At 41.4% G+C, this 12,261-nt stretch overlaps 1 protein-coding gene across 7 annotated transcripts in view; it reads right to left on the bottom strand.

Annotated features, from left to right (window-relative positions):
- Window positions 1-324: 324 nt before the first annotated feature.
- Window positions 325-12,261, bottom strand: part of ENTPD1 (ectonucleoside triphosphate diphosphohydrolase 1) — a 133,359-nt gene continuing 121,422 nt past the window's right edge. For 5 of the 7 annotated variants that reach the window (XM_049645492.1, XM_049645485.1, XM_049645486.1 and 2 more), the window contains 3 exons: window positions 6,145-6,261; window positions 4,237-4,374; window positions 325-2,213 (listed from right to left, as the gene is read on the bottom strand). In XM_049645492.1, the coding sequence (XP_049501449.1) occupies window positions 2,007-2,213; window positions 4,237-4,374; window positions 6,145-6,261 (462 nt within the window). In that variant the 3' untranslated portion in view covers window positions 325-2,006. The other 2 variants (XM_049645491.1, XM_049645490.1) reach the window with 2 other exon arrangements.

The raw sequence follows: 12,261 nt of genomic DNA, 5'->3' as shown, positions 1-12,261 counted from the left end.
GGACTTAAAGCAATATTAAATCACAGGTCCATCAGGGAAGAGATCATATGTCTACTTCCCTTTCTACCATGCCTGTGATCCCTGTATTCATACAGAGTTAAGTGTGTGCTTAGAAGTTATAAAGAGACAGTCTAGTATATTTGGGAGAGAAAATAATGGCTAAGTGCATTGCAGGCCTTAGGTCAGCCACTTGGGCAAGTGACTTACCCTCTCTGAGCCTCAGTCTGCTTCTGTGAAATGGGAGTGGTAGTGGCTCTCTTCAGATTGTTGTAGGGATTGAATGAGAGAATGGACGTAATGCATGGAAGCACAGAACATGGGGACACAACAAATGCTCCATAAATACTAGCTGTGACAACAGAGCCACTTCTAATAAAAAGAGTTTAAACGTGCCCAAACTTGGCTTCTTATTCCTAATCAAAGTACAACAAGTTCAACTGTGAGTAGCAGAAAAGAGAAAGTTCCTGTTCTCAGTTTTATTAAGCTTGTATTCACCTGGATGTTGTAAAAAAAATGACTTAGTTATCCAAGACATATAAGGGCATTTGGCTTCCAGTTTGTGGGAAAGCTTTTCCTCCCCCACCCCACCTCCTCCCTGCATCAGCTCAACAGTCGTCCCCAGATCCAGAGATGGGAGCTTGGGACAACGTCAGAGTAACACATCACCACTCCACGCTACTCAACAGGTAACTCTTATAGCAGTCATTAAAGGAAGAAGGTACAGGGTCTCTTCACGTTTATGTGACAAGGCCCATAGCTGCTGCTTCTCCCACAAAATAGTCCATGGAATAAGTAAAGAGATCCCATTCTTGTGTGACAGGAGTGGCAACAACACTTTCAGACCTGGTTCCTGGCACACTTTGATGAGTAAATGCCATGGCAGTGAAAAGGCATGCTGTAGCTCTCACTAAATTAAACCCTGTGACAGTAAGGCCTGGAGTGGCTTTAAAACTCAGTGGGCATCTTGTGGTGCAATTGATTAGCATATTTGGCTATTAACTAGAAGGTTGATGGTTTGAACCCACCCAGGGGTGGTCTTGTCTCCAGCTAATTTCTGGGTGGGCAAAATATTCTGGAATTAGATAGTGGTGATGGTTGCACAACACTGTGAATATGCTAAATGCAATTGAATTGTACACATTAAAATGGTGAACTCCATGTTATATGTATTTTTATTACAATAAAAATAAAAGCCCAATAGATACACTGAAGGCTGCATTTTCCAAATTCTTCATTGTAATTGTATTTTTCTTCCTGACATGTTTACCTACCATGTAGTATGCCCTTATATCTGAATGCTTATATGTCACATCAGCTTTTAAAAAAAAATCTCTGGTCTGGGGGTCCTGTTCTGTAGCATTTTGGCATCACCGAGGAACATGTAACTCATCCACATCCCTGTTTTGGATTGGCTCAAGTATTGTATTAATTACACAAGCACATAAATTCCCTTGCGAGACTCTTTGGCTCTAGCACATATTTGTCTCGTCTAGAAAATTCTCCTGTGCAAACAGCAGGCTGGGAATGAGATGTGTGTTTGCCCTCTCCAGAGGCATTGTATGGCGTTCTTAATAAATGGGCAACAGGAGAAAGAAAGGGTCTTTGTGAGTACAGCTGAACCGGTTCCTGAGATTCTTTTAGCCAGCACAGCTTCCCAGCGCAGGATGCAGGACCCTCAGTTCTTCAGGACAAAGTCAGGATTGTTCTTTTATAGAGCTAAGATCATGAAAGGCAGCAGGTCTTCCAGACCTACACAAGCACAGAGTACAAAAGAGAAAAGGGGAGATGGGAAGGACTCACAAAAGAGACGACGTCTGCAGGGTAGTCCTTGAGGCAGGTGGTGGTGAATACCTCCCATGGAAAGGCTGCAGCAAAAGCCAGGGAAGCTCCGTGCTGGTCAAGACTGGCCTTGGTGAGCAAGGAGGGATGACTTTGTACACCACTGTGGAGGAAAATGCTCCCTGGGCAAGTTTTTTTCTCCAGCCAGCAGATTTCAGCTGCTCCTGCTATACCATGTCTTTCCAGAAATACGAAGGCTTGTGAAAGATAAACAAGCCTATGATGGCCACTGCAACCAGGATCAGGGAGAAGAGGACCATGAGGAAGACATATGTGGAGTGGGAGAGAGGTGTGGACAGCGGCTCCTCAGCGGGGATCATGTTGGTCAGGTTCAGCATGTAGCCCAGAGTCCAACCGACACTGCTGCTGTGGATCTGCAAAGTGGGGGAAAGGCTGTTGTTTTTGGCCAGAGGGTTAGATGAGCTTTCACACAATCCCATCCATAACACTGAGCAACAGCAGGTGGAGAGGGCCGTGTCCAGTTCTCTTAATGGATCGTGTTTACATTCTAAGTTGGGAATATGGTTGTGGGGAAAATGGAGCCAGAGCATGTGATTAAGGTGAGTTGGGGAGCCTCACTGTTATATTCCTGAAATTCAGAAGGGAATTTGGTGAATAACTGCTCAATTCTTCTGCTTCTGCCAAGAAGAACTTACAAAGTTCTCTGGTCAAAAGATAAGAGAATAAAGACTGTTTCTGGTCTTTACCATCTATGTCAGGCCCAGGAACTTCATCCATATGTAACCAGGACATCTTTATGATTCAAAGAGGAAAGACTGGGGAATAATCCCAGCAAGTCTGTGTTACTTTGTGGAAGTTGGAAGACTGTACATATGCATGAGAAAGGATTCTTATTAAAGATAAAAACACGCCCTGGGCCTGCCATCTTGGATATTTTCCAGTCACCTCAAAACATACTGGAATACAGATAGTCTATGAATAATAAATAATTTTGAAAATGTTTTTATTACATGAGTTGTGCATGGTCATGGTGGGAAAATGAGGTTGTACAGAAAATCCTAAAAAGGAAAATTAAAACTTCCTATATTTGATCACTCAGAAGTTGCTGCTATTACCTTTTTGTGCTGCGGCCTCCCAAGTCTTCTCTGTGCATGTTTTTTTCATACAGAACATGTAATTAAACTGTATAGCTCATGTCTCAAGGCATCATCACTGGCATGAACCGCCTTATATGTTTACTTTTACTCACTTTATCCAATTATTTATAAATCCTAGAAATGGAGTAATTGGATAAAATGATGTGTGTATTTTAAGGCTCTTAGCACATATTGCCAAAACAGTCTCCCGAAAGGTTGTGCCAATTCACATTCCAACCAGTTTCCATGTGGAAATGCTCCTCTCCCCAAACCTTTACCAGTGCTGAGAATAATTTGTAAAAGGTCCACTTCTCTTGGTGGGGGACAGGAACCTTATCTGACTTCCCTTTATGGGGGCGGAGGGGTGGGGGCAGGGTCAAGGAAGGCTCAGAGTTAGAGAAGTTACCACCTGGGGTTTAGACATATTAGCCCATTCACCGAAGTTCAAAGAATAGAAATCACTCATAAATTTGACATAAACACATCCTTCAGAGAGACAAAATAAATTGTGACAAAATGAAAGACCAGGATATTAAAACAAGGAAAAGATTTGCATTTGAATTAGCAAGGTCAACATTGACAAAAGAATAGTGAAAACAGTATTCTTAAGGCTGCTACAGCCCTGTGCTTCAATGCTTTGCTTTGCTTGAAGTCACCATATTTAATAAAGGGAGTCTTGTGTTTTGCCATTAGTGGGTATGGGTCGAAAAGGTAGAGAGTTGCCCATCAGTGTGAATGTTTCTCTATGCCTGGATACCTGCAGGTGGCGCTCTGGTAAAGCACAGCCGTGAGGCTGCTTCTGTAAGGCTGACGCTAACCTGACTTCTAAGCAAAGACCCCCATTCACAGTCACTCATCTCCTTCTTTACACTAAGCTTTCAATTTAGTCAATCTTGATGAGCCCTGATGAGAAGCCATGATAATCATTTGGGATGATTTGGGATAATCATTTGGGATGATGGCCTTTGGGATGGATGTTGAGGTCAGCAAACAGAATCAATGAGGCTACTGAAATTCTGTTACATTACTTTAATATCTCACTGTTTGTTTTATAAGGAATTAGTCACTGTTGTATGAGCAGAAAGGAGAGGCCCAGAATACAGGTAGTGCTCCTTAGATAGGTTATCCTCAACTGGCCGGTCAACATAGGAGGGCCTGACACAAAATGTCAGCTTGGGTTACAGGTGAATGGTAGAACAGGACACCAGGCCAAACTTAACAGGCTGACTCCTACCTCTTTCAAGCCCAAAGCTGCCTCAGTCACCCAATCAGCCCACAACCCAGCAAGTACCCAAATTACCTTGCCCATGAAATGAATATTCTTCCAGGAATCAGCTGTGAAATGATAGCCATTCAGAAGGAGAGAGAGGATATAGGCTCCAGAAAAGCAATATTCACTCAGGTACTTCTCCTTCACATCACCAAAATATGCCTTCAGCTGGAAGTGAAGTGAAGGAAATATCACACATGTACAACAGACACCTCTCCATGGCCCTCTTTTCACCATCGGAGCTGAGCAATTGAGAAAGGCCCAGCCCAGCCAGGCCTGAGCGCTGGCCTCTCCAGAGGGCCTTAGGAGGGGGCTGCACTCCTTTAGCGGATGCAGGGGCTCACAGTTTAGGGTCTGTTATGGAAGCTTTTCCTCCACTGGGTTCTATGATATAGTAATACGTGCTCCCCTGAGTGTTTTGTTAGCTGTAAAGTGCTGAGGTATTTTGAGGGGCTCTTTCAGAAAGCTCTGAATACCCTTCCTTCCTGTTCTAACTCAGACAGAATATGAGGGAGAAGTCCGAGCCTCTTGCACAATCTTCCTTCCTTTTCTGGTCAGTGCCAAGGAGAAGAGCACCCATTTTTAATTAATTACACCTCTTCAGAATGAAAGCACCATTCACATTTGCAACCCTGTCAACTTAAAACAGCTGTTATTTTGACCTACCCCTAGATGATCTTTTTTGATTAGAGTAGACCCCATAGCTCTCTCCTCCCTGGAAACTTTCATCAAGAAGTACTAGATTTTGGGGGTGCCTGGGTGGCTCAGTCAGTTAAGCGTCCGACTTCGGCTCAGGTCATGATCTCACGGTCCGTGAGTTCAAGCCCCGCATCGGTCTCTGTGCTGACAGCTCAGAGCCTGGAGCCTGCTTCAGATTCTGTGTCTCCCTCTCTCTCTCTGACCCTCCCCGGTTCATGCTCTCTCTTTGTCTCAAAAATAAATAAACATTAAAAAAAAAAAAGAAGTACTAGATTTTGAATGACTCAGTGCTTCAGACAAGAAAAAACTTGTGCTTCAAATTTATGAATAAGTAGGAGATACCTTGGACCTGGGCAGTAGAGAAAGGGTCTTAACACAACGGCATTTATAGCAGATTCTGTGAATTGCCTGTCTTCCTTGCTCATACAACTCTGATTGGGGGCTGGGAAGGGGAATGTGCGACAACATGCCCAGTCCAGGGAGTACCTCACACTGGATCTAAAGCTCTAAGCCCGTCCTAATATCCTGCACCCTGCTTTCCCAGCCAGTCCTGGCTAACAAGTAAGAGAAAGACTGCTCAGAAGCTTCTAGGATAGCTTATAGTTTCTTGAAAAATGGAACAGATGTATCTGGCTCTACCCTTCTGACCTTGAACGTAACTGTGATCTCTGAAGCCACAACTTGTGTCCATGAGAAGATAGGCATAACAAGAGAATTGAAGGGGCGCCTGGGTGGCTCATCGGTTCAGCATCCTACTCTTGATCTTGTCTCAGGTCATGATCTCATGGTTCGTGGGTTTGAGCCCCACTTCGGGCTCTGTCCTGGCAGTGTGGAGCCTGCTTGGGGTTCTCTCTCTCTCCTTCTCTCTGCCTCTCTCCTGCTCATGCTCTCTCTCTCAAAATAAATAAATAAACTAAAACCAAACCAAACCAAACCAAAACCAGAATTGAAGAAGTAATGGCTTAGATAGAGTCAACTGCTGACCCCATACCGGCAGCTGCCAACTGCCAGACTTGGTATTAGGTGAGAAAAGTAAGACCACGTTTGTTTAAGCCATTGTGTGTCCAGTTATCAAGAAATGGCTGATGCACTCACTCCTACCTAAGAGCACCCTCTGGGACTTTCTAACACGTTTGCTGGATCTTGGTCAGGTTAGCAGGACTTAAAGAACAGACTTACATCCTCTGTGACGTCAAGGGCATGGGGCAATACTGAAAGCTGCTATTTCTAGTCACTTACCTCTTTCCAAGGCTGAGAGCAGAACTTTTCCATACTGTCGATCACCTTTTCCTGAGTAGGGGTTTCCTCCGATGTAAAGTTTAAAAACTCCATCACATAGTAATAAGCTGAAAATGCCTGCAACAGAAAATGCAGTTTTGCATTGTGTCCAACACAGGGGGACACTGACTCACTCTCCAGAAGGCTGAACCCGTAGTGAAGGTGCCTGGAAATCTCTGTCGAGTAAACTAATGAACCAGGTGATATTCCTGCCCCCAAAGCTGCTTCCTTCCTGAAAGAGGTATCATTTTGTTGCTGCTGCTTTGTTGCTGATGTGCATTTCTGAGCTACCGGGTAGCTAATTTTCTCTATAATTTTAATGGAAGAGTCAGGGAGAAAGAAAGTTGAGGGAGGAGAAGAGAAGAGAAAGGAACAGGTTTTAAAAATCCCATCTTTAAAAAACTGTGTATTGGGGCACTTAGTCAGTTGGTTTCAGCTCAGCTCTCACCATTTGTGAGTTCTAGCAGGCTCTGCACTGTTTCTGTATCTATTGAGCTGATCATGTGGGTTTTCATCCTTCATTCTGTTAATATGGTATATCACACCAGTTGATTTTTGTATGTGGAACCATCATTGCATCCCAGGGATAAATCCCACTTAGTCATGGTATATGAGCCTTTCATGTACTGTTGAATTCAGTCTACTAGTATTTTGTTGAGGATGTTGGTTGTTCAAAAGTGTGTTATTTAATTTCCACATACTTGTGAATTTTCCAGTGTCCTTATGCTATCGATTTATAGTTTTATTCCATTGTGGGGAATTTTATACCTGGTGGGGCACCTGGGCGGCTCAGTTGGTTAAGCATCTGACTTTGGCTCAGGTCATGATCTCGCAGTTCGTGGGTTTGAGCCCTGCATCAGGCTCTGTGCTCAGAGCGCAGAGCCTGGAGCCTGCTTCAGATTCTGTGTGTCTCTCTCTGCCCCTCCCCTGCTTGTGCTCTCTGTCTCTCAAAAATAAATAAACTTTATAAAAAGAAAAAAGAAAGAAAGAAAAGATACCCGGTATAATATCAGTCTTCTTAAATTCATTGAGATTTATTTTGTGACTTAAGATGTGATCTATCTTAGAGAATGTTCCATGTGCACTTGAGAAGAATATATATTCTGCTGCCCTTGCGTGGAATGTTTTGTATTGGCCTGTTAGGTCTATTGGTCTATGGAGTGGTTCAAGTTGCTATTGTTCTATCTGTTATTGAAAGTGAGGCACTGGGGCGCCTGGGTGGCCCAGTCAGTTGAGCGTCTGACTCTTGATTTTGGCTCAGGTCATGATCCCAGGGTCGTGGGACCAAGCCCCACATAGGACTCCATGCTGAGCACGGAGCCTGCTTGAGATTCTCTCTCTCCCTCTGCCCCTCTCCCCCGCTCATGCACTCTCCTACAATTATAATATTGCTGTCTCTTCCTCCCATCAGTTCTATCAATGTTTGCTTTAAAGACTCAGGTGGGGGCGTCTGGGTGGCTCAGTCGGTTGAGTGTCCGACTTCGGCTCAGGTCATGATCTCACAGTTTGTGGGTTCGAGCCCCGCATCAGGCTCTGTGCTGACCGCTTGCTCAGATCCTGGAGCCTGCTTCAGATTCTGTGTCTCCTACTCTCTCTGTCCCTCCCCCGTTCACGCTTTGTCTCACTCTGTTTCTCAAAAATAAATAAATGTAAAAAAAAAAAAATTAAAAAAAAAAGACTCAGGTGCTCTGATTTGGGGTATATACATAGTTATAATTAATGTATCTTCCTGGTGAATTGGCCCTTTATCATTATATAATATCCTTCTTGGACTCTTGTGAAAATTTTTGACTTAAAATATGTTTTGTCTGATTAAGTATGGCCACTCTTGCTTTCTTTTGGTTGGCACTTGCATGGAATATCTTTTTCCATCACTTCACTTTTGGCCTATGCGAGTTTCCTAAGTCTAAAGTGAGTTTCTTGTGGAACATATAGTTGGATCTTTAAGCTTTTTGTATAGTTTGATTTTTTAATAATAACCATGTCTTAATTTTTATAATTAATATTTCCTTAAGTTGTAACATTTCAGAAGACTTTCCAAAATTACCCCTAGAGCTCATTCTACCAGCAAAAGGCTTAATGAGTTAAGCACCTAAAAATCCTCTTGCTTTTGCTAAGGCATGACATTTGCTTTTTAGATAAGTAAAAATTATTGTGAAAAACATTAACAAATAGAAAATTTGTGTAGGCAGATAATGCAAAATATTGAATCTTCAGTGGGATACATAGTTTGTCGGCAGGAACTCCTGGTCTATGCCACCACCTACCCCCAAAGCTCTGCATGCCATAGACTCTTAAAGATTGTTGCCTGAACTACAGAAACCTCCCTTAGCATCTCAATCCTGCTTTTACTTATTTTTCAATATATAAAAGTTACCCTCTTCATTTCTTTCCCTTCAAAATACATATGTCTTAAGAATTCTGGCTTATTAGAAAGTAACACATTTGTTGTATAGAATTTAATTATTACAAGTTAAAAATAAAAGTTTCCCTGGGGTGCCTGGGTGGCTCAGTGGGTTAAGCATCCTACTTCGGCTCAGGTCATGATCTCACCACTCATGAGTTTGAGCTCTGCATTGGGCTCTGTGCTGACAGCTCAGAGCCTGGAGCTTGCTTCCAATTCTGTGTCTCTCTCTCTCTCTCTGCCCCTCCTCCGCTCACACTGTGTCTCTCTCTCTCTCTAAAAAATAAACATTAGAAAAATAAAAAGTAAATAAAAGTTTCCCCTTCATCTAACCATTCCCTAGAGAGAAACACTTTTAACAATTTTTCTGCTTAATCCCTGCAGCAAATATATATGTAAAATATTAAAATATATGTATATATTTTTACCTAAATGTTATCATACTAGACACATTGTTTTATAATCCTACTTCATTCCACTTGATAATAATACATCATGGGCAAATTTCCCTGTAGATTTTACCTTACCCATGTAAATGACTATAAAAGGTTACTATGTATAGCTATATCATAATTTACTTACTCTCCTATTCACGAGTATTTAGGCTTTCTAATATTTCACTATTATCAATAATGCCACAATATACTTACATCTTTGAACCTTTGCCTTGAGAGAATTTCCTGAGGGCAAAATGTTTGGTCATAAGGTAAATATATTTTGTGAGTAGAAATATGCACTAAAAGAGTGTTCATAAAGTGGTACATAATATCCCCAAACTGGAAACAACTTAAATGTCCATTAACTATAGAATGAATAGATAAATGTTAGTGTATTTTTGAAAAATGTTTATTCATTTTTTGAGAGGGGCGGGGAGGGGCAGAGAAAAGGGGAGACAGAGGATCCAAAGCAGGCTCTGAACTGACAGCAGAGAGCCCAGTTCGGGGCTTGAACTCATGAACCCTGAGATCATGACCTGAGCTGAAGTCAGGTGCCTAACTGACTGAACCACCCAGGCACCCCAGTTTTAGTGTATTCATGCAAAGGAATACAACATTGCAATGAAAGAATGAACTACTGTTACATGCAACAACATAGATAAATCTCAGACAATACTGAGTGAAAGAAGTGTGACAAAAAAGAATACATACTACAATTCCAAGAATTAGCAACACTAATCTATCCGGATAGAAGTCAGGCTAGTAAGTATCTTTAGAGGGAGTGTGTCAACTGGGAGAGTGGATAACAGAACCTTATAGGATGCTGGGAATGTTCTATATCTTCATCTAGATGATGGACTCACAGGTGTAGTCCTTAAAAACCATCAGGCTATGGCCTTAAAATGTACACACTTTACTGCAAGTATGTCAGACCTAAAAATTTTAAAATATCTATACAGATCTTATGAGATCTTCTTTCAAAAAGACTCAACACTTTATAACTGTAGGAGATAATTTTTCCCTAAAGCTTAAAATATGCTCTATTTTCTTTGAGTCCCAAAAATGGTACTTTATAAGCCCCTCAAACAGGGTTATTCATTTCCTCCAAAGCCTGGAATTATTTCTTTCCAAACCCCTGAACCATATCTTCATCTTTAATCTTCCTAAAATTACCATCGTTTTCCTGTACTATACACAACTGAGTTTACAGATCATAAACCTCAGACAAAGGCATCTAATGATCAAAACGCTATCTTTAAGCTTGGGGGAAAACTTTTGGAATATTAGAGGCAAGTCTCCTGCCTGCCCACATGGAAACAAATGGAAGTACTTATAGGTCTCTGAACATGCTACATGCTTTTCCACCTCCATTCTGTGCATGCTGGTCATCTCCCTAGAATATTCCAAATACTAAAGTGCTCTTACTGAAATATACAATTCCAGGCATTCTGGCAGGCCTAGAAATAAAAAGATAAAAAGTATACCATCCTTCCCTTCTTCCCCACAGTGGGGGAGACTGACATGTCAACCTATGAAGACCATGCCCATGCCAGCCAGCCAAATTTTGTGCAACTTTTAATCTATACAAAAATGCAATACATGTATTCCTGTTCAATTTAACTTAGCTGGTTTCAGTGCAGCGTCTATCTTCTCTCAAGTTTCTTCTTGTTTTTGTGATATCAATTACCAACCCTCCTCCCTGCTCCCCCAACTTTGGAACATTTCACAGGGAGCTTTCTGTTTACTTTGACATGGCTTCTGAAACTATGCTCCTTAAAATCTCTCCTAATTGGAAAATTCAATAGCCTTTTTTTTTTTTTCATTCCACCTCTTCCTTGACTTTTGGCTGCATATCATTCATTCATTCATTCATTCATTCAACAACTATTTACTGAATAACAACTATGTTCCAAGCAGTGATGGAAATAGATGAAAATCCCTGCCCTCTAGTGGAAGACAGCACAACCCAAACAAGTAGCAGATGGTATGATGGACAATAAATAAGTGCTATAAAAATAAAGCCTTTTGTTACATACACCACATACACAGAGCCTTTATTCAGATTAGAGAAGTCCATAGAGTAGGTATTGTTCATTTTCTAATTTCTTCTAGTCCAGATGCAATTTGTTTCAGGGGTCATTTTTTTTTTTTTTTCATAAGAACTGTTGCCTAGTAATATAACTGGCACTCCCATCTTTATCACGTTTCCAGGGAAACAAATCCAGAAAATTAACCCAAAGCCAAAATTGTCTATAAAGGAAGGAAGGGGGCTTGTCAAATCATTTTCCAAAGATCCAATGAAAAACCTATTGATAGTACTTTGGAATAAAGATTAAATGAAGTATTTGTAGTCACAGAAGGAACAAGTATTACAGTTTAGTCTCAAGATTCCGCCCCAAACTGACCACTTGACATGTTCTCCTACCCTCCTTGTTCTCACCTGACTACACATGTAAACTCGCTTCTCTAGTGTGGCTGACCTGCTTGTATTACTAGATATTAGGTTTGCTCTGCCCTGGCAGGAAGCATTTTAGAGGCAGGCATAGCATCAGTTTCAGGATCATCTGTCTCTGGCACATGTGTCTACATTTGCTTCCCATCCATCTAAACAGACTCACCTCTAACACTTGTGTGACATTCATTCCAAGCCACTGCCCTGCTTGGGCTTGTGGTTCTACTTTAATCTCTGGCTTCTAGGTACCTTTTGTTCTAGATTAAGAGTTCTTAATGTGGGGCTCAAAGGTCCATCTCAAGGAACCATGATATCTTTTAGACTGTATGCAAAATTTGAGCATCCATTTTTCTGCTTAGAAAATCCTTAGCTTTCAACACATTCTCCAAAGAGTCTTGTGATCCCCTGAAGAGTTAAGAATGATGTGTCTATTGAAGACATTATGCTAAGTGAAATAAACCAGTCACATAAAGACAAATACAGGATTCCACTTATACGAGGTACCTGGAATAGTCAAATTCAGAGCAGTTAAAAGCAGAATGGTGATTGTCAGGAGCAGAGGGGAAAGAAGAGTGGGGAATTAGTGTTTTGTTCAATGAGTGGAGTTTGTTTTTGGGAAGACAAAAAAGTTTTAGAGGTAGATGATGGTGATGGATGCACAACATAAATGTACTTAATTCCACAGAATTGTACTCTTGAAAGTAGTTAAAATGGTAATTTTCTATTATGTACATTTTAACTAACACACACACACACACACACACACACACACACACACACACACA

This window comes from Panthera uncia, chromosome D2 (genome assembly GCF_023721935.1).
Source record: "Panthera uncia isolate 11264 chromosome D2, Puncia_PCG_1.0, whole genome shotgun sequence".
NCBI lineage: Eukaryota > Metazoa > Chordata > Mammalia > Carnivora > Felidae > Panthera > Panthera uncia.
Note: the sequence above shows the minus strand (reverse complement) of the source record. Positions and strands in the feature narration are given on the sequence as shown.